The following is a 27,938-nucleotide window of genomic DNA, read 5'->3' as shown; positions in this document are numbered from 1 at the left end:
TTGGTATTAATCGTGGGACAGATACTCATAAGTTATCTTTATATGCAGATGATTTATTATTATTTATTTCCAAGCCTGAGAAATCCATTCTTGTAGTTTTATCATTGTTGGCTCAATTTAGTGAATTTTCTGGGTATAGATTAAATCTTAATAAGAGTGAATTGATTCCTTAAAATAGACAGGTCCCAATTTATGGAAACTTACCTTTTAAATTAGTTAATGACTCTTTTATTTACTTAGGGACTAAAATCACAAAAAACCATAATGACTTATTTAAGGTTAATTTTGTACCCTTAATTGATCAGATTAAATGTTTGTTTACTAAGTGGTCACCATTATCTTTATCTTTGATAGGTCGGATTAACACTATTAAGATGGTTATTTTACCCAAGTTCTTATATATTTTTCAAGCAGTACCAATTTTTATTCCAAAATCTTTTTTTACCAATGTTGATTCAAAAATAAAAATCCCAGGTTAGGTAAAAAATACTTACAAAAGGCAAAGAAGGAAAGTGGATTAGCATTGCCTAATTTTAGATTTTATTATTGGGCAGTTAATATCAGATATTTGATATGTTGGTTGAAAGATTGGGATGGATCTTTTAGCCCTCATTGGGTGAGCCTGGAAATTAAATCGGTACCAGGTTTTGCACTGGGTTCTATTTTGGGGACTTCTCTCCCTTTTGCTCTTTCTAAATTGCTGAAACAAATTGACAACCCGATAGTTAAACATACTTTACATATATGGTTTCAATTTCGGAAATTTTTTGGGTTGACTCAGTTTGTTTTAAATATTCCTATTGTATCCAACTGTTTTTTCTACCCTTCAATTATAGACCAAGCTTATTTGGCTTGGAAGACTAAAGGATTACTACGATTTTCTGATTTATTTTTGGATAATTGTTTTATGTCTTTTGAGCAATTATCTAATAAATATAATTTGCCTAGATCTCATTTTTTTAGATATTTACAGATTAGGAATTTTTTTAAATACTGTACTTCCTACCTTTCCAAACTTTGTGTCTTCAGGCATTTTGGAGAATTTGTTTGAATTAAACCCCTTTCAGAAAGGGCTTATATCAAAACTTTATAATTATGAAGATACATTCAGAGCCCCTTTATAAGACAAAAAATGACTGAGAAAGAGAGCTTAACCTTATTATTCCTATTGAGAATTGGGATAAAATTCTTCAATTAGTTAATACATCATCTATATGTGCCAAACATTCACTAATATAGTTTAAGGTCGTACATAGGGCTCATATGTCCAAGGATAAATTGGCTCATTTTTATTCCTATATAAATCCTATTTGTGATAGATGTCAATCTGAAATAGCGTCTTTAACTCATATGTTCTGGTCGTGTCCGCTTTTGAAAAAATATTGGAAAGATATTTTTGATATTATTTCTGCAGTATTGAACATTGATTTACAACCCCATCCTATTACCACAATTTTTGGTTTACCAATGATGGACTCTCTTCATTTATCTTCTTCCGCTTGTCGAACGATTGCATTTCTTACACTAATGGCTAGAAGATCTATTTTTTTGAATTGGAAGGAAATTAATCCTCCTACTGTATTTCATTGGTTTTCTCAAACTATGTTATGTTTAAATTTAGAAAAAATTAGAAGTGGTGTATTTGACACTTCTATTAAATTTGAAAAGATATGGAGACCATTTATTCAATATTTTCATATGATGTAATAGGACCCTGTTCCAGGCCTATTTGATTTTCCAGTTTTGATTTCATATACGTCAGGAGGATCGGAGTTGACGACACTGATGATTTTGTATTTTTGTGAGATATTATAAACAGCCATTTTTTTTCCTCTTTATTTTTATTTTCTCTTTTTTGTATTTTTCTTCTATTAGTGATTAGATTTTTAGTTTAGTTTTTTTTGCATAACGATTTTTAAAATTTTTTTTGTTTTTCTTTTTTCTTCTTATTCTATATTACGATACACCTAGGTTTGCCTTGTCTATTTGTATATTGTATCATTTACGATGTGGGAATACTCATTTATACTGTAATCATTGTTCTTGGAATCTTTTATAGTTAGTTGAAATATGTACGTTTGTAATCCCATTATCTATGTACCAATTTTATTTTGTTATTAATAATGATAATAAAAAGATGGAAAAAGAAAGAAAGAGAGGAGTGCAACCACTAGATTCATGTGGAATGAGAGTTCAAGGGATGAGCATGACCCAAACCACTGACAGCTGACAGCATTGTCTGGCTTGGGTTATAGGTTAGAATAGAGAAAAGTTTAAGAAACTGAAAGTAACAAATTAGTCAGATATGAATATGTTCAACTTATAATATCTGGGTATACACAAGATATAACCAGCAGCATTTGTCAAATATGGTAGGCAATCTTAGATTAATTAATTTTGGTTTCTATACACAAATAATCTGCATTGACAGTTTTATAAAAACAGCTTGCAGCAAATTAGATTCTTGAGCTGCTATAACTTGCTGAAAGCCACAGCAAATGCATTTTTTTTTAAAAAATTAAGCATTATTATCTGTGCAAATCAAATTTTACCATCCTGAACAAATGTAATTTAAAGTTTGAAATGATTAGGCAGTGTTGTATGAAACCTGCAGTCATGACATTGTAGAGTGGGATCCACTTTTTTGGCAAGCTCATTCAATGCTCTATTCAAGATTGATCAAGAACAACTATAATAATTCCTGATTATAGATCTAATATCGATTAAAGACCAGTTCAACCCATCACTCAGTAAGTCAGCTTTCAAGATTTACAGTTCTGCCGCTAAATATGTAACAGAACCAAAGCTTTTAAAATTATGGTTATAAATCTGTTGGAATTTAAAGAAATAACAAGCTGGATAGATAAAGGAGAATCAGTGGAGGTTGTGTACTTGGATTTTCAAAAGGCCTTTGACAAGGTGCCACACATGAGGCTGCTTAACAAGATAAGAGCACTTGATATTACAGAAAAGTTACTAGCGTGGACAGAGGATTGGTTGATTGGCAGAAAGCAAAGAGTGGGAATAAAGGGAGCCTTTTCTGGTTGGCTGTCGGTGACTAGTGGCGTTCCACAGGGGTCAGTGTTGGGACCAACTCTTTTTACATTATACTGTATGTCAATGATTTGCTTGATGGAATTGATGCCTTTATGTCCAAGTTTGCAGACAATATGAAGATAGGTGGAGGGGCAGGTAGCGTTGAGGAAGCAGGGAGGCTGCAGAAGTATTTAGACAGATTAGGACAATGGGCAAAGAAGTGGCAGATGGAATAATGTCAGGAACACATGGTCATGCACTTTGGTTGAAGTAGACTATTTTCTAAACAGGGAAAAAATTCAAAAATCTGAGGTGCAAAAAGGACCTGCGAGCCATTGTGCAGGATTCCCTAAAAGTTAATTTGCAGGTTGAGTCAGTGGTGAGGAAGGCAATTAGTATTCATTTCAAGAAGTCTAGAATATAAAAGTAAGGAACTGATGAGGCCTGATTTGAAGTACTGTGAGCAGTTTTGGGCCTCTCATCTAAGAAAGGATGCCCTGGCATTGGAGACGGTTCACAAGAGGTTCATGTGAATGATTCCAGGAGTGAAAGGGTTATTACAAGAGGAGCCTTAGATGATTCTCCAGGAATTTAGAAGAATAACAGGTGGATCTCACTGAAACCTATCAAATGTTGAAAATCCTAGATAAAGTGGATGTGGAAAGGATGTTTCTTATAGTGGGGAGTACCGGATCAAAGAGCACAGCCTCAGAATAGAGAGACGCCCACATAGAATGGAAATGAAGAGGAATTTCTTTATCCAGAGGGCAGTGGATCTGTGGAATTCGTTGCCACATGTGGTTGTGGAATGGGTGTATTTAAGGTGAAGGTTGATAAGTTCTAGATGTCAGGGCATGAAAGGTTACAAGGAGAAGGCAGGGGAATGGGATTGAGAGGGGAAAATGGATCAGCCATGATGAAATGGCAGAGCAGACTTGATGGGCTGGATTGCCTGATTCTGCTCCAATGACTTATATGAATAAGACTATTTGAAAGCTAGAAGCAAATTATATGTACAGTGATAGTAATTTATTATCATGTAGGACATTGCTGGAACCTGATCACGCTGAAGCAAGTCTGCAGTAAAGGACTTTAGATCCTCTTTTGAGTCTGTATTTGCAATACTGATAGGGAAAAAAAAACATTGCTTTTTTGATTAAATATTTTAAACAGTAGTTTAGCCTGCAAGAAAGTTATACATCTTATCATTTATAAATTTGAATTCTAAAAATAAAGCTCATTTCCTATTCCTATAATAAATGTTCAGGAGGTGAGGGTGAGATCAATTTGAAAATGAAAATTATCTTCAGGAGGCCAAGCAAGTATAGGGAAAATGCCACAGGATGTAAGGGAAATTAAGTCTGTTTATATTTGGGAACTATTCTATTCAAACTGAAAGAAATAGGGCAGTAATGAATAATCCGGTATTTATCAAGGTAAGAAACGGTTTCACGCATACTTCTCTTGGGAAGCGGTCACCAGCAACCAAATACTCACTGTTTGATTATAGTGAAGGATGCTGAAAATTACAGCATACAAAATAACCAAAGCAAGTGGGCAGAATGATGCCCTGTGACCCTGCTCACCCTGAATTTGCACTCACAAACTTCGGCCAGGCAAGGATGGATTTGGATCCTGCCCAATAGCAAAAATGAATTCTTGATGAGGTGAAGTGGACCTCAAATAGACAAGAAAAGTACTCAGGCTGAAAAAGGCCAGTGGCCACCCATTTTAATTCCACTTCCCATTCCGATACGTCCATCCATGGCCTCCTCCACTGCTGTGATGAAGCCACACTCAGGTTGGAGTAACAACACCTTATTTTCCATATAGGCAACCTGTAAACTGATGGCATGAACTTCAATTTCTCAAACTTCCGGTAATGCCCCCCCCCCCCTTCACCATTCCTCATCCCCTTTCCCCCCTCTCACCTATCTCCCTGCCTACACACCACCTCCCTCTGGTGCTCCTCCCCACTTTTCTTTCTTCCATGGCCTTCTGTCCTTTTATAGCAGACTCCCCCTTCTCCAGCCCTGTACCTCTTTCACCAATCAAGTTCCCAGCTCTTTACTTTATGCCACCCCCTTCAGATTTTACCTGTCACCCTGTGTTTCTCTCTACACTCCCCCACCTTTTTTAAATCTATTCTTCAGCTTTGTTTGTCTCCAGTCCTGCCAAAGGGTCTCAGCCTGAAATGTCGAGTATACTCTTTTCCACAGATGCTGCCAGGCTTGCTGAGTTTCTCCAGCATTTTGTGTGTGTTGCTTAGATATCCAGCATCTGCAGATTTTCTCTTGTTTGTGAAAAGATTGGGAAAAGCCGTTTCAGATTTTGCTAAAACAACCAAAGTCTAAATACATACGGCTAATGAGTCTGCATTCCCTGGAAAACCACAAAAAGATGTGGATTTGTGTATTGGGGTGGATTAGAAAATGATTGTTAGTTTACAACATGTATGCCAGTCTAACCTCAATCAATAGGTCCAGGACACAGCATCTGGAGTACTAAATCCTCAGCTGCCATGCCCAGAGCAATAAGTCAGTCCTACAATTGCAGGAAAACCTCTTGCCATTATTGGGTTGCCCTCTGTTCACTGTTTGCTTGGGATGCATATGCTGCATATTTACCATCTTCCAAGGATGACTAACTTACATTTATGAGGTGCATTCAAAATTGTCAGACAGCCTCAAAGTGCTTTACTCCCCAAAGATTTTCAGAAAAATGTAATAAGAAACACTTTGAAAAAACATTCAAATAGATGTCAAACACCAGGAGATACTAGAAGTACCAAGGCATATTTAAAATAATCCTGGCAATCCTTCAAAATTTTTTCATCACCAACAAAATTACAGCAGTTTGACAACTACTGCTCCAATACCAAACAAAAAGCTCAGCATCTACTTACTCGACAGACATTGCTTCACCAACTTCAAGTTTAATTATCATTCAATCATACATGAATACAGCCAAATGAAACAGCGTTACTCCAGGACCAAGGTGCAGAACACATTACGAAGTCACACAGAGCACAAGGCACATATCAGTAAAACACACACAAATTTACACAGTCCAAGACGCAGTCCCATGAACGTTGCAGCATTCTGCAGTAAAACACAATACTTGTCATCTGCTGAGTGAACACTGGGGGGGCAGTACTGACTCCAGCTTGGATGCCACACCACAAAGCCTCTGGTGAGCACACTGACTCCAAAACCTCTCTTAAATGTCTACTCCCTCATTACCTGTACAACATAGCTAAATCTATCTGACCTCCATCATGCTCTGCAACAGTTCACCAAGCTTTCTGCAGAAGTACCAGAGAAATACTCAACTTGAAACCTACCATATGGAAGGTTAGGAAGGTTCACAAGTTGGATTCACCCATATTGAACATACTTTGCTATTCCTTCACCATTCTTTCCTGGCAAACTCTAACCCAACAATACGACAGGAGTAGCCTCAATGCAAGGAGTGCAATGGCTCATGATGACAACACCACTAACACTATCACGTTATCAAAAGTTAAAGTGAATATAGGAATGGGTGAAAGTGATTTAACCCATTTCTACTACCCAACTTAATAGTTGTGGCATTCTCCATAAATCTGTTACCACACTTGGTTAACTTCAAATTTTCATTTTAAGTAAACAACTGATGTGTTTTTGGAAATGAATTCAAAACTGCTAGCACCTTATGCCCCCAAGAAAATGAATTTCAAAGTTGCATACAGTGATGTATATGTACTTAGATAATAAATTTACCTCGAACTTTGTTCTTTGTGCTTTGATATAGGAGGAGGAACAGGTTCTCAAGCCCCCTCAGGACGACAATCATTCATTATGTTCACAGCCATTTTAATTGTAGATCTCAACCCCATTTTCCACCTTATCTCTGTGAGGTTCACATGAAGTTTACACAATCTATTTCAACTTGAATATACTAAAAACATTCAGAATACGTAAGTCTCTTTGGGTTAGGAATTCAGGTGCACATTCCTCAAGAAGATTACTTACCTCAATTTTAAATCATGTCATTCCACCCTTCTCAGAAACTAAGAAGACAAGGAACACGTTCTCACAGTGAAAAAGGATCTAGTGCTTTCCTGGCATATATGACAAATAAATAGTGTATGAGGAGCAGCACATATTCCTGCATGGTGGAAACCCGCATCACAGACCACAAGAGGTGTATCTGTTTGGGTTACTCAGAGAAATTGGTGGTAGCAGAACATTGCCTTTGCAATGGTCTTAGGATTGACTTTGACCGCACAGACCTATTGGGCTGCACCAATGGCTTTTGGGACCTCCTGGTAAAGGAAGCCATTAAAATAAAACTAGAGAAAAAGAATTTTAACAAAAACAAATGTCTCACTCTAAGTAAGAACTGGAATTCAATGGTAAACAAGGTGGATCAGCAGAAAACTGATTGGATGAGGACTAACCAATCAGGAGAGACGTGACAGGATCATAAATACCACCAGACTAGTCACGTCTAGGCATCATCCCTGATGAAGATGGCAGTTTGTTTTCAAACCATCAGTTAAAATTAATATCTGTACCTGACTGGAACCCAAGAAGAGTTCGTTCTCACAGCATCTATTTATCAAGACACCTATCAAGATAATGCAGAATCTTGCATATTCTAGATTCTTCCTATCCATGACAAGATTTTTGAACAGTTCATGAACACTACTTCATTATTCTTTACCTTTGTGCTATTTTATATTTGTAGCAACTTTACTTTTTTGCACTAAGTTGCTGTGACAAAACAAAGGAGTTTGCATCACATAAGCTGGCGATAATAAATCGGATCCACCTCTCATTCTTCTAAACTTTAGAGCCCAATCACCTCAACCTAGAAATCAATCAACTAATTTTACTGATCATACAAAGTAGCAAACTGCACTCATCATGTCCAGAATGGCACCAGAGGAGCAATTCCATTAGTCCCAGCCCCATCATTTCTCCGTAACTTATACTCCCTCTGTGACAGAGAGCTCTCAGTAAATGCACTCCTTACACCTGCACACAAATGTTGCCTTGTGATTCGCTGTCGTTGCACAGTGCATGCACTTGAGTGACTTCCCCCAGTATATTCTCATAATGGGTTTTAAATCAAGCTTATGCCCTCAGGGTGGCTTTGTGGCGCCTTTCCCACCATACACGGGGGAATACAGTCGGCCCTCCTTATCCACAAGGGATTGGTTCTGGGATCCCTCGGATACCAAAAACACAGATGCTCAAGTCTTTTATTCAGCCTGTCTCAATGTGGTGAACCTTAGGACCCAGCGGAACCCCAGACCTTATTCAAACTTTGTCAATACGGTGGACCTTAGGACCCAGCGGAACCCCAGACCTTATTCAACCTTTGTCGGTGGACCTTAGGACCCAGCGGAACCCCAGACCTTATTTAACCCGTCTCAGTGCGGTGGACATTAGGACCCGGCGGTCAGGCTCTGAATCCGCAGTGTTTCTGTTCACAAAAATAATCGCGATCACGACTGAAAATAAAGTGAAAATAATAAAGCAATTGGAAAGAGGTGAACACCATTGGTCATTGTAAAAGCGTTAGGCTATGTTGGTCAACGATCGGAACAATTTTAAAGGATAAAGTGAGAAAGGCCCTGCCCTAATGAAAGCTACACTTATTACTAAGCAACACAGTGGTTTAATTATTGGGTTTTGGGGTTTTGAGTTTTCTGATCCTCCACATCAACCTGGCACAGATGAGAGATGGAGAGCGCACTCGATAGCAGCCTGTCACTGGATCGGTCCAGCGCTGAAACATACGTTCTTAAGTGTTTGATATGCATAGAAAGGTAAAATATACACTATATACTAAGACAAATGTTTGACTAACTGACGCTAAATAATACAGGATGTACCTGTTCCGACTTACTTAGTAAAAGAACTTCCGATTTTTTCGATCCCGATCCATGATAACCCACGCATATAGACAACAGACAGTAGGTGTAGGAGTAGGCCATTCAGCTCTTCTTGCCAGCACCGCCATTCACTGTGATCATGGCTGATCATACACAATCAGTACCCCATTCCTGCCCTCTCCCCATATTCCTTGACCCCGCTATCTATAAGAGCTCTATCTAACTCTCTCTTGAATGCATCCAGAGACTTGGCCTTCACTGCCTTCTGGGGCAGAGCATTCCACATATCCACCACATCTCTGTTCTAAATAGACCTCTTTACTCAGTTCCTCTTGTTATAAAAGCCAGCATGCCATTAGCTTTCTTCACTGCCTGCTGTACCTGCATACTTGCTTTCATTGACTGATGTACAAGAACACCTAGATCTTGTTGTACTTCCCCTTTTCCTAACTTGACTCCATTTAGATAGTAATCTGCCTTCCTGTTCTTGCCACCAAAGTGGATAACCTCACATTTATCCACATTAAACTGCATCTGCCATACATTTGCCCACTCACCCAACCTGTCCAAGTCACCCTGCATTCTCATAACATTCTCCTAACATTTCACACCGCCACCCAGCTTTGTGTCATCAGCAAATTTGCTAATGTTACTTTTAATCCCTTCATCTAAATCATTAATGTATATTGTAAACAGCTGCGGTCCTAGCATTGAACCTTGCGGTACCCCACTGGTCACAGCCTGCCATTCCGAAAGAGACCCGTTAATCACTACTCTTTGTTTCCTGTCAGCCAGCCAATTTTCAATCCATGTCAGTACTCTGTCCCCAATACCATGTGCCCTAATTTTGCCCACTAATCTCCTATGTGGGACTTTATCAGAAGCTTTCTGGAAGTCCAGGTACACTACATCCACTGGCTCTCCCTTGTCCACTTTCATAGTTATATCCTCAAAAAACTCCAGAAGATTAGTCAAGCATGATTTTCCCTTCATAAATCCATGCTGACTCGGACTGATCTTTCTACTGCTACCCAAATGTGTTGTAATTTCCTCTTTTATAATTGACTCCAGCACCATTCCCACCACTGATGTCAGGCTAACCGGTCTATAATTCCCTGTTTTCTCTCTCCCTCCTTTCTTGAGAAGTGGGACAACATTAGCCACCCTCCAATCAGCAGGAACTGTTCCTGAATCCATAGAACATTGGAAAATGATTACCAATGCGTCCACGATTTCTAGAGCCACCTCTTTAAGTACCCTGGGATGCAGACCATCAGGTCCCGGGGACTTATCAGCCTTCAGACTCAACAGTCTATCCAACACCATTTCTTGCCTAATATAAATTTCCTTCAGTTCATCCTTTACCCTAGTTCATTTGGCCAATATTACATCTGGGAGATTGTTTGTGTCCTCCCTAGTGAAGACAGATTCAAAGTACCTGTTCAACTCATCTGCCATTTCCTTGTTCCCCATAATAAATTCACTCGTTTCTGTCTTCAATGACCCAATTTTGGTCTTAACTATTTTTTTGCTATTCACATACCTAAAGAAGCTTTTATTATCCTCCTTTATATTCTTGGCTAGTTTACCTTGGTACCTCATTTTTTCTTGCCGTATTGCCTTTTTTGTTATCTTCTGTTACTCTTTAAAAGCTTCCCAGCCCTCCGGTTTCCCACTCATCTTTGCTATGTTATACTTCTCTTTTATTTTTATACTGCCCTTTACTTCCCTCATCAGCCACGGCCGCCCCTTACTCCCCTTAGGATCTTTCTTCCTCTTTGGAATGAACCGATCCTGCACCTTCTGCATTATTCCCAGAAATACCTGCCATTTTTGTTCCACTGTCTTCCCTGCTAGGGTATTGTTCCATTGAACTTTGGCCAGCTCCTCCTTCATAGCTCCATAGTTCCCTTTGTTCAACTGTAATACTGACACATCTGATTTTCCCTTCTCCTTCTCAAATTGTAGGTTAAAACATATCATATTATGGTCACTACCTCTTAATGGTTCCTTTACCTCAAGGTCCCTGATCAAATCCGGTTCATTGCATAACACTAAATCTAGAATTGCCTTCTCCCTGGTAGGCTCCAGTACCATTCTGATTCTCCCAGTCTACCTGCATGTTGAAATCCCCATGACAACTGCATTATTACCTTTGCGACATGCCAATTTTAACTCTTCATTCAACTTACACCCTACATCCAGACTGCTGTTTGGGGGCCTGTAGATAACTCCCATTAGGGTCTTTCGACCCTTAGAATTTCTCAGTTCTATCCATACTGACTCTACATCCCCAGATTCTATGTCCCCCGTCGCAAGGGACTGAATATCATTCCTCACCAACAGAGCCACCCCACTCCCTCTGCCAGTCAGTCTGTCCTTTTGATAAGATGTATATCCTTGAATATTCATTTCCCAGGCCCTGTCTGCTTGAAGCCATGTCTCTGTTATTCCCACAACATCGTACTTGCCAATTTCCAACTGAGCCTCAAGCTCATATACATCCTCCCGTATACTTCAAATCATCTCTAGATTACTTATAATACCTAATACAATGTAAATGCTATGTAAAATAGTTGTTATACTGCATTGTTTAGGGAATAATGACAAGAATAAAAGTCTGTACTTGCTCGAACAACAAGTGCTGGAAGAGCACTTCTGAGTTTTCTCGATTCGCGGATAAGGAGGGCCGACTGTATTCCATTTCTTTAGTAATGGGGATGTGTAAATGTGTAGATGTTGATTGTATACTGTATTTAAGGTAGATACTTCTGTTTATTTTGTAATAGGAATGTAGCTACATTGTGGGGTTCATCATATTCTAATCCATGTGCAGTCTTAAGTTAACTTTGTGGGTAATTAAAGATGTTGTGTCCTAGTGCCTATAAAACGGGGCTCATCACTCTCAGAGGGAGAGTGGGAGATCGAACCGCCAGGAGTTCACTGGACAAAAATAGTATGGTGCTGTTAATATGTTTTCTGGTAGATATCTTTTTGTAAATATTGGTAGTTTTCTTTTCACTATTTTTGCTAACTTTTGTAAGTTTGATTTTTGACACACCTAATAAACTCTTGCACTAAAGTGCTAAGCAACTCAAGCCATTTTTTCCGCTGTGGTCATAACCCACCTGTTTCATCCCCTCACAAGCTCATTAACATAGATTTGATCTCTGTGACCAAGTAATCAACCAGAACAATATAGGCATATGACATCATATCACTTATGAATTCACAACTGTGGCAAGTGTAACCATAGAAACATACTGGTTTCCTTCCTTTACACACTGTGAATGAATCAGACACAAGCCTATTCCAAGACCGAAATAATTGTCACAGTCTGTTGCTCATCAGTGGCAGCAGGTCCCAGACTTTAGTGCAGCTCCAGCTGACTGTGTCAAACTACTTTGGGACATGGTGGCATTAATCAAGTTTCATTTCTTGTATCCCTATAGCAGTCTGTCCAGACATCTCATTCCTCAAGCTGAGCCTCTGGCAATCCACCAACGGTAGGAATTGTCAGCAGTAGGAACCTCCCTGCACTATTTCAAGGTCTTTAGCCTGCTTCCAGGGCCCACAGAAACGGTTGATGTCTTCCCCAGTCACAGGAGAATCAAGAGAATGCTGGAGGAAGAGTTGTGGAGTCTGAACAGCATCTGTGGGCAGAGGAATTCTCTATGCTTTGGGCCAAAATTCTGCCTCAGGACAAAGAGCAGTGACAGTCATTACAAGGAGGTGATGGTGAGTGGTACATTAGCGACAGTAGGTTATGAACAGAGAAGCAATGAAGGATGACAGTAAATCTCAGCCAGGAGGGTCAGGAGGAGGAGGAGATGGAGTTTGAGAGACACAAGGGGATGACTGATGGAGACAGAAATACAGGAGAAGCACATGTAACCAAGTGATGAAGAGTGATAAGCGGGGATAAAGACCACCGGTACTGGAATCTGGTAAGGATTGCGACAATGGAAAACAAACAAGCAAGAGTCGAAAGGCAAACAGGCGAAAATCTGCAGATGCTGGAAATACAAGCAACATACATAAAATGCTGGTAGAACTCAGGCGGCCAGGCAGCATTTAAGGAAAAGCGTAAAGGATCGACGTTTCGGGCCGAGACCCAAAGTAGATGGCACCAGAGCTAGCTGGGGGAGGGGTGAAATATCTGGGTAGTAAGAGGATGGAATGGAGGGAGGGAATAAAACAAATAAATAATAGTGGTATGCGAAACAGGATGCCCAAGAAGATCGGGAGGAAATAGGAACATAGGAAGAGTGACCTCAATACACATGCAGTGCGATTGTGAAGGGTGGAATGTGAGGAGCTGTACCTCCATTTTGAGTTTAGTCTTATCTGGGCAGTGGGGATAGGCAGGTTGGTGTGTGATGGCATGGGGAATTGAAACAAGTATTCTCGAGCGACCGCTGTGGATCAAGCTCCCATCGCTCTGCCGCTCCCACCAGTGCGGCCGACACGCAGAGAAACAACCCGGGGAAGCAGCAACCACAGCAAGCTTCAAAGGCAGTCAACAGCCGAACTTGATTGAGCAATGAGACGAAACATCGGCAACTACAAGAGCCACACTCACCGTCCATCGTCTCCCGCACCGCGTTCAGATTCGCTGCACCCGCCATTGCTTCACCTTTCACCCGGAAGCGCACCTAACAGGACACTCAATAACATTTGAAAATTCACTCTAGCCGCTTTGATAGAACACCCTCCGCCGACAATTTCAGGGGAAGGTGAGAAAGATGATTTCTTTTACTTTTTGTTCTAACAAAGTCGAGATTATTTACCGGTTTACTTTCAATAAAGTTTGTTGTGAAACCGGCGGTTTGGGATCGCGGCGGCAGTTTGAATTTGATTGGCTGAGCGGAGGGAGCATGCTGATTGGCTGACGGCTGGTGAAGAGATTGCAGGGCAACGAACTCAGTGAAGGAGAGGTAAAGGATGGAGGGATGGTGAGGGAAAGGGGCTGAAAGAGGGAGCATTGGTGAGGGAGGGGTGATGAAAGGGGAAAAGGAAGGATGTAGGAATGGTGAGAGAACGGAGTAATGAAACGAGGAATAGTCAGAGTTATAAGGAGGGAGGGAGGAAGGGATGATGACAAGGTAAATGGAAAGTTAGTGAGAGGTGAGGGATAGCGAGCTAGAGAGGTGAATTGGGGAGGAATGGCGAGGGTGAGAGGCGTAGGGAGGTAGTGCGGAGGGGACGGGTGAAGTAGGGAGGTAGTGCGGAGGGGACGGGTGAAGTAGGGAGGTAGTGCGGAGGGGACGGGTGAAGTAGGGAGGTAGTGCGGAGGGGACGGGTGAAGTAGGGAGGTAGTGCGGAGGGGACGGGTGAAGTAGGGAGGTAGTGCGGAGGGGACGGGTGAAGTAGGGAGGTAGTGCGGAGGGGACGGGTGAAGTAGGGAGGTAGTGCGGAGGGGACGGGTGAAGTAGGGAGGTAGTGCGGAGGGGACGGGTGAAAGAGGCAGGGAAAGGAGAAGAGGGGAGAAATAGGAGGGAGAGGGGTGGCCTAGGAAGGAATGGTGGGAAAGAGGGGTGAAGTAGGGAGGGATGGCAGGAGAGAGAGGCGAAGCAGGGAGTAACATGTACAAACAAGCTGGAGGAACTCAGCAGGTCGGGCAGCATCCGTGGAAACGAGCAGTCAAGGTTTCAGGCCGAGACCCTTCATCAGGACTGAAGGGGGGCAGGGACCCTATAAAGAAGGTGGGAGAAGGGTGGGAAAGAGAAGGCTGGCAGGTGTCAGGTTAAAAACCAGTAAGAGGAAAGATCAAGGGGTGGGGGAGGGGAAGGGGTAGGCAGGAAAGGTAAAGAAGGAATGTAAGGTGAAAGCACTGTGTAGTAGAAGAAGGCAGAATCATGAGAGAGGTGATAGGCAGCTGGAGGAGGAATGGCAGGAGAGAGGAGTGAAATAGTGAGGGATGGTGGGAGAGGGGCGGAGCAGTGAGGGATGGTAGGACGAGGGGGCGAAGCAGGGAGAAATGGCAGGGAGGCATGGTGAGGGAGAGGGTGGGGGTGTAGAGAGAGGGCAGGGGAGGGATGGTGGGGTGTGGAGAGGGAGGAGCGAGTAGGGATGGCTAGGTAGAGGGGTGAGGTGGGGATAGGGGCGAAGCAGGGAAGAAGCAAAGGACTAAAGGATGGAAGTGGTAGGGATGGCGAGACAGTGGTGAAGGGGGATGGAATGGTAAGTGAGTGGGTGAAATGGGAGAGAAAGGGTTGAAGGAGGGAGGGATGTTGGGGGAATGAAGGGAGAAAAAGCAGAGGGGGAGTTGAAGGAGAGACTGATGAATGGGAACTAAGTGGGAAAGGGCTTCAGGATGGGGAACTGGTGAAGAGGTGGAGAATAGATCAGGAAGGGGGTGCCAAGAGAGGCAAGAGTTTGTGGGGTCATAGAAGAGGGATAAAAATGTGAAGGAAGGGGAGATGGGGAAGGGCAGAAATGAGAGACAAGTTAAAGTGTGTGAGAGAGGGAGAGTTGCAATACATATAATGAGGAAAGTATAGAGAAGAGGTAAAGGAAGTAGTGAGAGGGATTGTGAGGTTGAGAAAAGAAGGGTGGGTGTAGGGAGAGAAGGGGAAGTTGGAAAGACAAAAAAGGTAAAGTCGGAGAGAGGGAAGGAGGTGAAATATCTGTGAGAAATAAGTGAATAAAGAAGGGAGCAACAGAATTGGAGAAGGATATAATGAATACTGAAAGAGTGTGAGACAGAAGTAGGAAGGAGTGAAAGAAAGCAAGCAAGTTTATTACTATAGCACTTTTCAAACAAGGCAGTTCAAAGTGCTTTAAGTAGAAGAAAATATAAGAAACATCAAATTTCAGACAATATAAAACAGTAAAATCACACAAATAGATATAAATAGAAGTTACAATGCAGGAGATTCTAATTAAATGCTACAGTGAAAAGAAAAGGTTTAAGTCTCAATTTAAAAGAGCTTAAAGCTGGGGCAGACTTCAGATCCTCTGAAAGGTCATACGAGAAGCATATTAACTAAAAACTACTTCACCATGGTTAAGTTTTACCTCTGGGGGCAGTGAGCCAACTGGACCCAGATGACCTGACAACAGCTAGAGATCAGAGATGTATTTTGGCTCTAGACCATTCATTCATAAAACCATAGTAATATTTTAAAGTCTATGCTCTAATGGACAGGAAGCCAGTGCAGTGATCTGAAGTGATATGTTCTACTTTCTTGGTCTTAGTAAGCACTCTAGCAGCAGCGTTCTGAATGAACTGCAGCTGTCTGAGGAATTTTTTTTTACAGAGATCTATGAAAATACCATTGCTGTAGTCAAGCCTACAAAAAATAAATGCAGGGACGAGTTTTCTAGATCTTGCTGAGCCATAAGCCCTTTAATTCTTGCGATACTTTTTAAGATGGCAGTAGGCTGTCTTAGTGTAGTAATTAATTTAGTAATTGTCTTAACGTGGCAGTTAAATAAGTCGTCCATCGTAACACCAAGGTTTCTGGCTCGGTCTGTAACGACAAGGATTCTAAGTGAGCACTGACTTTTAATCGTTCTTTTTTGGCACCAAAGACCTTTTTTTCAGTTTTCTCTTTGTTTAACTGGAGGAAATTTTGGCTCATTCAATCAGGAATTTGTTCAATACAGTTTTTTTTGTGATTGTATGGGAGCATAGTCACTTGATGACACTGTTATATAAATCTGAGTGTCGTCTGCATAATTAAAGTAAGGTATTTTGTAGCTTACCATGATTTGAGCCAGAGGGGCCATGTATATGTTAAACAAAAGAGGCCCCAGTATGGACCCTTGAGGCAGTCATTTTTGTTCGTTCAGAATTGCAGCTACCAATGGATATAGAATAGTCTCTGTCCTGTAGATACGAATTAAAAAACTTGAGGACTATACTGGAAAGTCCCACCCTGTTTTCCAGTCTGTCCAGTAATATGCCATAGTTAACTGTGTCAGAAGGTGCACTGAGATCCAGTAAAACCAAAATTGAAATTTTATCATCATTATGGTTCAAGCGGCGTCATTTAAAACCTTGACCAGGACAGTCTCAATGATATCGTGGTGTCGAAATCCAGACTAGAAATCATCCATACAGTTGCTTAGTGCCAAAAAGCTAATAAATTGCTGATAAAACAACCTTTTCAATGGTCTTATTTAAACATGGTAAGTTTGACATAGGCCTGTAGTTATTTATTACTGAGGCATCTGGGTTGTTCTTTTTTAAAAGAGACTTAATAACTGCAGTTTTTAGGGCTATTGGAAAGCAGCCTGATAGAAGAGGTGTTGACTATTTTCAGAATGTCTGGTGCCATACAATTAACATTTTTTAAAAAGGTCGTAGGTAAGATGTCAAGGGAACATGAGGAGGATTTCAGGTGTAGTACAATTTCTTCTAAAGTTTTATAGTCAGTAGGTTTGAATTGTGTCATCTTAGCTAAATTAGTTGTGAGTGAGTGAAAGGATGACACTGACTTCTGACCCGATGCAGAGACACTAACAGCATGTCTAATCTTCTAAATTTTATCAGTTAAAAAAAGAAAGCAAGGTCATTCCATGACTTTGTAGATAGAAATTCAGTTCCTACTGATATAAGAGGATGTGTGAGCCTATCAGCTGTAGCAAATAAGGTATGTGCATTATTGCTGTTTGTGTTTATAATGTTAGAGAAGGACTGCTTTGCACATCTCAGCTCTAAGTTATAGATGCAAGGAGTTTCTTTAGAGATAGTCATAATGGACCTGGAGTTTTGTTTGCCGCCACAACTAAACGGGGAAAGGGTGGATAGAGAGAAAGCAGGAAGGACACACAGTGAAGGAGTTTGAGAGAGACTGAAGAAGGAAAGGTGGATAGTGAGTTGAGAGGGCAAAGGATAGTGAGAAAATAATCTGAGAAAAGGAGGAAAAGAAGTACAAGGGGGACAGATAGAGGGAAGAATGCACAAGAGAATTGGAGTAAGTGAGATAGGCAAAGAAGATAGAATAGAGCAGAGGATAAGGGAGGGTGACATGTAAAGAAGGAGGAATAGATTGAGGCAAAGAAAAATCAACAAGATTTTGAGATGTGAGTGAGAGTCTAAGGGAGGACTGGATAGCCAAGGAGCATGAGGAGGGTAAATGTGTGAGAGCCCATGAGAGGGACATAAAGAGATATATAGATGTTTATAAAAGCTCAAAGGCAAACGTGTAAGAAGTTGATGGAGGTTAGAGGTGAGGGGGTAGTAAAGAAGTGAAAAGAGGAGGGGATGAAGAAAGGGAGCCAAGGAACAATGGAGTTGATTGATGGGAGAGGGGTGATTGCTGTGGAGTAAGGGTTGGGGTGGATGGGTAAGAACAAAAATGAGAAGTGCAGAAACAGAAGGGGTTGGAGGGGTTAGGGTGTATTTGGATGGAGGGAGAGTGTGGATGTAAGGAAGATGTAGGAAACAGTGGCACATGTTTCAGTTGGAGGATGAAGTTCGAGCTCTGAGAGGGGATGTAGGTGTGTGTAATATACAAAGTGAGGGGTAGAAAGGGATCTGTTTTCAACAATTACTCTTTATCAGTTGAACAAGATTTTGTATTGCCTCCATCTGTTACCTTGTACTGTATGTTCCGTTATGTGCACCTTCTCTATCCTTCAATGTGGTTGACTTGGTTATTGGAAAGGATATGCTTTTATGCATTTGTATGCTTCCACAATACATTTTAAGTAGAATATCTGAGAGAGTAAGGTGTCAAAGTTTAAAAAAGTATATATTTCAGATTTTATAAAGAAATTATTTTTCATGTGTGTTTTTGTTTTCCCCTAAAGCTAAACAACTGAAAGCGGAGAACTGCTATATACCATTGAAGAATGGGTGATGTGAAAAATGAGACAAGGTCAAATATAACACCGGACACACCTGGACGACCTCCTGTCTTGAATCCTTTTGAGAGTCCTGGTGATTATACAAGATTGCACAAGCCGGTGGTTCCTAGTCCCTCTGTCTTCAGATTGGTGAAAACCCCTGATTCTGAAGTTAGTGACATTAATGTGCAAATCACTACTCAGCAATATAGTATTTTCTGTATAATTAAAAGTAGTTGCCAGCTGGAGGGGGAAACAGAGTTAACACCTTTAGATCAATGACCTCCTCAGAACCAAAAGCTATTTTAAAAATTAAAATTAAAACTACATTTTCCTCTCTACAAATAATTCCTGACCTGAGAATTTACTTTTAGTATAGTTTTGTTACTATTTCAGATTTACTATATTTGCAGTTTTTCTTATTACTTTTCAATTACTGTGTTTTGCTTTTTATTTTGAAAGAATACAAAAGAGGCATCATAAAAAGGATTAGTTATTAGCAAATTAGTAACTGCTTTTAGTAGTTAGAGAGAAAATGGTTAAAAACAAGGAATAACTCATTACTTTCACTGGACAACTTTTTTGTTTAAGATAGACAACTTAAAGCTGAACACAAATATAATTTCTGACTACTTGTATCAAATAGGAATTTGGAAAAACAGGAAATTAACTTTAGTTGAATATAATGTGTTTAGTTGCATTATGTGCTGATGCCTTGCAATAGTTCAACTAAGCTAAAAATGTTTTGTTGCTGATTTTTGTTTGTACTGAGGCTACTCGCTTAAGTGTCGAACAATAATCAGCCAGCATTGATGGACTCCAGTTACTCTGATACAGATTCTCCATGGCCGCAATATCTTGGTGAAGTCTTTCACTGTGCTCATCACTGACAGTGCCAAGATTTCCAGGGAAGGAGTCTAAATGGGAATACAGAAAATTAACCTTTAGTGACACGTTGCACTTCATGGTTTCGTATGATTGAAGCATATTGTCAACCAGCTGCACTTAGTTGGGTGCTCTGTAGTTGCCAAGAAAATTTTTAACAACATCCTTGAATGCGTTCCATGCGATTTTTCTCTGCTCCCACTAGTTCTTGGAGTTGCCTGTGAATGATTTGCAGACCAATCTTTGCATCAATTATTTTGACTGGAATTTTGAATTGAAATAACAAAATTCAAAAAAATGGTTTGGGATAGGGAAATGTCCTGATGATTTTCATGATCTGTACCCCAAAATCTATAAGATACACCCAGAAGTATTCAGGAAGCAATATATTTGTTATGTGAAAGAATTCTGTTCTTTTGCTCAATTTAGACCCTTGAACGTGTGGTTGCAAATAGTTTTGAAACCAATTTATAAACTACAGATCAACACACTAAATGCTGTAGGAAGTCAGGTAGCACTGGATACAGTAGATGGCTCTAACAAACTAGCAGGGAAATATTGCCTTGCTTAGAAGGACTGTTTGGGGTTCTGAATGGTGGTGCAGTAAGAGGCTGAGGTAGCACTTATCCCACTTTTAGATGCTCTTAGTGTGGACTCTTTTACAGTGATACTCATGTAGATTGGGCTTCACTTCATCCGTCACAACAAAATGGATTTCATGGTGGCCACTTCCCCTCCAGCACGTTGGTTTATGGCCTCTATTGAGGCCACTCTCAGGTTGGAGAAGTGACACCTCATATTCTGTCTGGGTAGCCTCCAACCTAATAGCATAAACTTTGATTTCTCTAACTTCTGGTTATTTTTTTCTCTCCCCCTTCTCTCTGTTTTCCATTCCCTATTCTGACTTCCCTCTTACCCCTTCTCTTCTCACCTACCCATCACTTCCTGTGGTCCACTCTCCTTTCTAATTAGGTTTCTTCTTCGGCCCTTCGGTTTCTCATTTCATTTCCCCCAGCCCCTCATCCACCTGCCCTCTTCACCTGTCACCTGCCAGCTTGTACCTCTTCCCCCACCACCTTCTTATTCTGGCTTCTTCTCCTTTCCTTTCTAGTCCTGATGAAAGGTCTCTGAAATGCTGTTTATTACCCTCCACTGATGCTGCCTAATCTGCTGAGTTCCTCCAGCAATTTTGTATGCTTTTTTTCCGGATTTCCAATAGCTGCAATATTTATTGTATTATAATTTATAAACTGTTTCTCCAGCTACGTTCAAAATATTCTGTTTTCCCAATTTAGACTCCTGGTAAATTTAGATGGTCCATTGGAGAACTTGCCATTTTACATCCAATTGATATTGATCCAGAAGATGTTCATCAGCAATCATCATATATGAACTGTACCAGGTTAGCAGTTTTATTCTGCAAAGATATGTAAGAGGTGTATTAATTGAATCAAAGAGTGTGTGGGATATGGTGTTCATCCATTTATGCAGTATAGATGAATATATTTACTTTTAGTTTGTGCACTAAACGATGTTTAATTTAAAAAATGATTTGTTAGAGACTTCTAGTTCTTTGAAGTTAGTAGATGTTTGGAAAGAAGCATGGATTTCTTTTATAACATTGTACTTGTTCTGTGTGATTTTGTTATGGAATGGTTGATCCAAAATTAAGTTTAAAGTTTTATTTACCTCCTACTTTTCCACTGATAATTATTTACAATTCTTTGAAGCTAATAGAATATGTTAAGTTCAGATACTTTCACTTGTGTCTGACATATACAGGAACCAACTGTTCCTTGCATTTCAGGAAACTTAAAGGAGGGTTTGAAGGTTCAGTGCTTAGAATAATCATTGAGAAAAGGTTATTTATGCTAAGAATCATCTTCAAAAGCAGCAGATATTGCAATTGTAAATGTTCTTAATTAATTTAAAAATTTATGTGTTTAGATTAGATAATGAGATTGAGGCAAGAAACCAAAAAGCCATTGAAGAGGTGAGTACTCTTCAATGATTAAACAATCAATAATTTTAAAAAAAATGTATTTGCAGGTACTAATGTATAACTCTGTCACTGCTAAATTAGTGCAAAAGAAGGTTTGTAGTGACTGGTTCTGGTACTGCTACCAGATATACTGTACACACATTTCTGTGCACCTATGCAGGTATAGCTAAGTCATTGCAATAGTATAAAAATACTTCACAGATCATCATGAATGTAGCTGAATTCTTTATAAATTAATTTCTCCTTCCCAATGTGGATATCTGGCAATTTATTTTAGTTAATTTAAATATCCAAGGCCTTTAGGACACTGAATGGGAAAAAATATGGACTAAAATCTTAAAATTATAGCAATTAATTTATTTGATGTTGGTGTACATTATTATTGTATTTACCACAAATTTAATTCTGAGTGAATAATAAATCTGTTATTTTCACCTTTTATCTTTCTAGTTTTTTTTAAATAGTGTCATTGTTCCTTCTCCTTGGACTCAAACTTCAGGAAAACCAATTACACAGTCTTATCGAACCAAATGTGAGTTCTTTGAAAATAGCTGAGATTTTCTGATTCCATCCTTGGTATCAAATTAAAGTACTTCATAAAGGTATGGTCTCTCAAAATAAAAACAGAGACATTGGTACTTTGCTTAATGCTTACGATACATTCCACAGCCAGAGCAGGATGAGTGATGGGCAGGTTATTACCTCGGACTATCTGATCACTTAAATCTCTCTCATCACCTGCTGTTGGATATGATGGAAACTGTTGTTATCCCCTCTCCTTGGCAGCTTAACTCTACCCAGCCAGGGAATTTATCTGTAATTACAAGCTAATTGTTAAGTTTGTTACAATGACAATATCACCAGACTGGGGAGAGTTGTACAGCCAAAGAATAGGGCAGACAACACCTTCTAGCCAATGTAAGGAAACCATTTTTGCAGGACTGCATTGACGGATTGGGAGAGCTGCCAGAATTCCAGCACAGCATATTCAAAGACCAAGAGCTCTTCTGAGAATTAGTATTCTGTGGCATAGTGTTGAGGGAGATATCACTGTATGTTAACTGGGGATCAGAGACATGAATTGGGTAGTTGTACACATGACCACTGATGCAGGCCCTCAATCCAAAACATGAGCTATCCCTTCGCCCCCACAGATGCTGCTCCATCTCCTGAAACCGTCCAGCAGTTGCTCATTGTTCCAGATTACAGCATCTGCAGTCCCTTGTATCTCCATGAGAACAGAATATTTGTACACAGTTAAGTACACTGCACTGTCCAACTAGTTATTTTAGATATTATTTATCCTTGGCTTGAGAAATTTTGCCAAAATAAATATTATGTAAGACATTAATATAAATGAACATTTTTATGATAGGAATGGTGTTATTATGTCAGGAATCTTCATAGAATCTAAACTAGATGTACAATACATCTGCAAAAATTGGAAGTTATTTTTATATGCTCCTTTTCAGGTTCATCTTTGAATAGGCATTCTTCAGTTAACTCAAAAGAATCTGTTGTGTTGCCTGGAAAGCATAATGGTTAGTAATTACTATACAATAGTTGCATACAGTTTAAGCATTTTATTGATTGTAGTTTGATACATTTGTACTATTTATGCCTAGAAAATCAATTTAAATGAACAGACAATAAATTTAACTCTAATATTTTTCAGCAATAAAATATGTTTTTGCTCCTGTTCTTGTAGCTTTGCTATCTATAACACTTAAATGTAATAAAGAACTGCTTCATGTTGGTGTAAATTTATTTCCATAATAAACTGCTAAATCAAATTTGGAAGGAAAATTGTTTTTATTTTTGAATCCAAAACTGCCTGTTCTATTGGGCCCACATGCGAGTCTTTGTTTCTTTGTTGATATTATCCAGGGAAAAAATGACTATTTAGGTGTAAAATTATGCATTCCCTTAGTCCTAAAGTGAGATTACTATTTGTTGGAAGTCTAATTAATCAAAAATTTCTCTGTTCAATATTATAAACACTTGCACTCAACTGATGGTTTTAATACGTGGTTAAAATAAAAGGACCAAGTGGAAATAAAAGCACAAATTGGGACATATTAGGACCAGTACATTTTGGTGCAGCTGCTTAATTGGGCCAAAATGTACTGATCCCGATATGTCCCAATTAGCCGGAATCCACTATATTTCTGATCAATCAATCAAACTGCCTCAATTAGTGGATGTTTCATGGAAATAGTTAAAAAGATATAAGAAAGACAAACTGAGTAACAAATTATCTATTTAAATGAAATACAGAACAAATTAGAACACTTATCAATATTACTACAGTACAGTGTATTGGTTCCTAACACTTGTCAACAAAGGTATTCATGTGTCACGTTCTTTTGACTGAGCTGGTGTTGGTGCTTGTCCATTGTATCCATTGATGACAGAAAACCTTGTAGGAGGGTTTTTAATGCGGAAAAGCTGTTTCACTGGGGCAGTTCTACTCTCAACCTCATAAATCTGTGTCCTATGGTACGAACAAGTGTCACAGTCTGGGTTCTTACTTGGATGCAGTGGGTAACCATGATGTTTTCTGTGTCTTGACATGCCCTTCATTCTCCTCGGAGCATAGCGGAGCCACTTTCCTGGCCATTGGATTTCACTGCAGATATCATCCACCCAGTCTGTTGGAGTTGACTTAGCATGCTAGGACAGACATATTCGTCATTCCAGGCTATAAGGCTGCCAGCTACCCTCACCTGGTTTAGTCTGCTTGTTGAAGCAGTGTATCAGGGTGTGGCCACTGTTGCGTGAAACAGCTACTTGGAACCACAGTTGAGAGCTGGTGGGGACTAATGGTGAGTGAGCTGCCCTGAAATAGACATGACAAGCTCCTTGACCAGAAGTACTATCCTTTCTGGACACCCCATATACCCCATCTTTTGACTGTAAGTGAACAAAATCAGCACAGAGTGCAGTGCAGATAATGGACAGCCTTCATACAAGATGATTGTCAATGCCTTCAAATGCTTCATAATTCCTAACTTGTTGAAGTAATGAAATTGCTTCAGTTTCAGTCTCAGCCATTTCTAGTGTCTCCAAGCCTGAAACATGAACTTGCAGTGAGGAAAACGGGTCCAAATTGTTTTACTGCTTATTTCTCAGCAACTATCAGTAACAAAAATCACTGCTTTTTGAACACAAGCACATGAAATTGATGCTATTTAAAAATTGTTGTAAACAGTGTCTAATGGCCATGTAAGTGCACATGATTGATGCTAGTTAGAAACTGTTCGGCAACGGTTTCCTGTCCCAGTTAAGTGGCATAGTGGCTCAAATGAATGAAAGAAATCCCGGCTATTTTCTCGATATGTTTTGTTCTTTAAGAGTTGTCCCAAATAAATGGCTGTCCCAATTAACTGGAATCCTCGTATTTGTTCTATATATTTTATAATAGAATTAAAATGCAAGTTGAAATCACGTGATTTACTTAAAAATTATAGCACAAAATTAATATTTTGTACGAAAAGCAACAAAGTCCAAACCCACCCTTTTTATAGATCCTTGCTTTTAATTTTTTTTCAGGCAATTATCTAATAGTATCCTTTTTAAAGAATTTTTTCTTGGTTTTGCCAAGCACAAGATTTTCTTTTTCAAGCAATTTCAATTACTTTATTTTCTTAAATTTATAGTGATCAGTTGCATCTTAGTTCTCTGTTAATACACATCTTTAATGCCATAAAGGAAGTGTACACTCCAATTTTAATTTTACTTCCTGAACTGCACAACATATGCAATTTGCTACTTTAAACGGAATTTGTCATTAATTGGGCTAATTACCCCCATAGCTCTCTTTCTTTTTGAGAATATGTTCTTAAAAAATATGTACTAACATAGATTGGGAAGAAAGTGTGCCTATTTATAAGTTTGAAATGGATCACTTCCAACTGTTTTCTATACTAATCATTAATGTTATTATTTTTGTTCTAATTCATTAATCTATAATATAACTTCCTAATACTTTTCCACCCATTTTTGAAAATCTAAGTGCACAGTGTTCACCATATTTCCTTTTGCATTCATTCACTTTGACAACCTTTGTTATATTTGAAATTCATTTGATATGCTTCTGTGATGTACTGTGTCATATGACGTGGGTAATCATGGTCTTTCTACGACCATGATTGTTCTTGGCAAATTTTTCTACAAAAGTGGTTTGTCATTGCTGCCGTCTTGGTGGTGTCTACAAGATGGGTGACTCTAGTCATTATCAAAACTCTTCAGAGATTGTCCTGCCTGGCGAAAGTTGTCACATAACCAGGACTTGTGATATACACCAGCTGCTCACACAACCATCCACCATCTAGTCCTTTGGCTTCATGTGACCCTGATCAGGGGGATAAGAAGGTGCTATACCTTGCTCAAGGATGACCTGCAGGGTAGCGGAGGGAAGGAGTGCCTTACATCTGCTCTGGTAGAGATGTACCTCCACCCTGCCACCTAGCTTCTATACTAGCTATCATTAATTGAGCCACACAACTTTGAATGATCATTAATCTGATCTCAAATTATGGTACCTACTGATTTACCCACATATTAAGGATTTTGTTATCCTGTTTGTAGTTCTTGAAAAGGTGTTACATCAGCAATCTTATATTGTAATGTTGCAAGTACGTATACAGTAAGCTCTCAGCTATTTGGCATCCGTGGGGAATGTGGGGTAATGTTTACATGAATGGCGTGAGAATTTCAAATAAAAAACATTACTATGCATCAGACATTAGTATTCTGTATGTAAACCTTTAAGCAAATTAAAGAATGTATCATCTCCCTGTTCTTTGAACTGGCAATGTTTTACACTGCCATTCTACTCCTTAAGGATAAAGAATATTGATGTAAAATACAACAGAAGTGAATGATTGTACTCATCATCATATGGAGTGACAGTTCTTCAGAGACTATGTTGCTGTTAATCAGCCTGCAATTGCACTGCCCTTGTATATGAATAAATAAACTAAAAATGTCCTTTCACACTTATTTTGCAGTGCACTTGAAATAAAATTTACATTTTGAGCATTTCATGAATCTGCTTAATATTCTCAGAAATATTTGCCAGTTACATGAACATTCTGGATGTATAAATAATGGAAAAAATGAGATTTTACCTTATAGAAGACTGATAATTTGTGTACTTTATCTGTTAAACATCAATGTAATGAGGATAAAACAGAATGAATCATTTTGTTACTGCATTTACAAACAAGCACTGACTGTAAATGTGATCACTTTAACACAGTCTGTTTAGTAATTCTATTTTTTTCCTTGCAGCTGCTTGTCAGACCTTGCTGTCATTACCTGTGGACTTTGATCTAGAAAAAATAATAGGTAATTTTAATAAAGCATTTTCTGGTTGTAACCGAAACCGAACTTATTGAAGAGTTTCTGAAATGTAAGCTGACAAGTCTCACTTTTTTTGAAACTACCTTCATTTGAATGTTAATTCTACTTTCAGATTACCTTTTCATTTAGAAACGAATTTTGTAATTGGTCTATTTTTTTAACACAACAATTGTTAGTTGTTAGCAAATCATACTTCTGAATCTTGTTCCTTAATTGAGACAATTCATCAGAATGGGCTAATGCTATTTTGTTTACAATTTTCAAGACGATGTAGACTCTTGTCCTAGTTCTTTCATGAAGAAATTAATAGCATCTAGGACTATTTTACGATATACAATCACAGCTCATTATAAAGAGGGTAATCAAAATTTGTCTCTACTTCCTTGCTTTAATATTATATTCTTGAATTAGTGCTTCTAGACAGTGCATGTAAGTCAACTAATCACTGCCACCTTCTTGACAGCTGCTGTTACAGAACATTGAACAGTATATTGTAAAATGAATTACTACATTCAATTGCTTTTACAACATTATTTGTAACAGTTGATTAAATGCTGGTTTGCCCACTGGTATTCAGATCACAACTAATTATTAAATAAACTTATGCTAAATAATCTTTTGCTACAGAAACACCTAATGCTATTTGAAATAAAATTTGCTGTTTTCATTAACAACCCATCCTGAAAACAACCAACAGGTCAAGCAGCATCTTTAGAAAACAAAATAGTTATATTTCTGCGTCCACAGGTACAGCCTGTTGTGCTGAGTGATTCTAGAGTATCCAGTTTTTAAAATTTCAGATTTCCAGCAATGGCACCTTTTTAATGATTTTTCATTTAGTTTGTCAGCAGTTTCTTTAGCAAAATTCATAATGTTCTTGTCATTTGGAACTTAGTATCTGAAGCTAGGTATTCACACTATATTGTAGCGAATTGATGTTTTGGTTTTGTATCCAGCACTGTAACA

General features: G+C 39.1%; 2 protein-coding genes across 3 annotated transcripts in view; one reads left to right on the top strand and one right to left on the bottom strand.

The window, feature by feature from the left end:
- Nucleotides 1-13,648, bottom strand: part of mzt1 (mitotic spindle organizing protein 1) — a 31,225-nt gene extending 17,577 nt beyond the window's left edge. Inside the window, exon 1 of the mRNA XM_059970452.1 lies at nucleotides 13,503-13,648. Coding sequence (XP_059826435.1) covers nucleotides 13,503-13,548 — 46 coding nt within the window. The 5' untranslated portion in view covers nucleotides 13,549-13,648. The remainder of the gene's footprint in view (nucleotides 1-13,502) is intronic.
- Nucleotides 13,649-13,786: 138 nt separating this feature from the next.
- bora (bora aurora kinase A activator) overlaps nucleotides 13,787-27,938 on the top strand; it is a 30,989-nt gene continuing 16,837 nt past the window's right edge. The window contains exons 1-8 of one of the 2 annotated variants that reach the window (XM_059970450.1): nucleotides 13,836-13,857; nucleotides 17,421-17,520; nucleotides 18,683-18,889; nucleotides 20,899-21,005; nucleotides 21,551-21,596; nucleotides 22,056-22,137; nucleotides 23,078-23,146; nucleotides 26,901-26,957. In XM_059970450.1, the coding sequence (XP_059826433.1) occupies nucleotides 18,725-18,889; nucleotides 20,899-21,005; nucleotides 21,551-21,596; nucleotides 22,056-22,137; nucleotides 23,078-23,146; nucleotides 26,901-26,957 (526 nt within the window). In that variant the 5' untranslated portion in view covers nucleotides 13,836-13,857; nucleotides 17,421-17,520; nucleotides 18,683-18,724. Of the gene's footprint in view, nucleotides 13,858-17,420; nucleotides 17,521-18,682; nucleotides 18,890-20,898; nucleotides 21,006-21,550; nucleotides 21,597-22,055; nucleotides 22,138-23,077; nucleotides 23,147-26,900; nucleotides 26,958-27,938 lie in introns of both variants that reach the window. The other variant, XM_059970451.1, reaches the window with a different exon arrangement.

The sequence above is a fragment of the Hypanus sabinus genome, chromosome 5 (assembly GCF_030144855.1).
Source record: "Hypanus sabinus isolate sHypSab1 chromosome 5, sHypSab1.hap1, whole genome shotgun sequence".
In the NCBI taxonomy this organism is placed as follows: Eukaryota; Metazoa; Chordata; class Chondrichthyes; order Myliobatiformes; family Dasyatidae; genus Hypanus; species Hypanus sabinus.
Note: the sequence above shows the minus strand (reverse complement) of the source record. Positions and strands in the feature narration are given on the sequence as shown.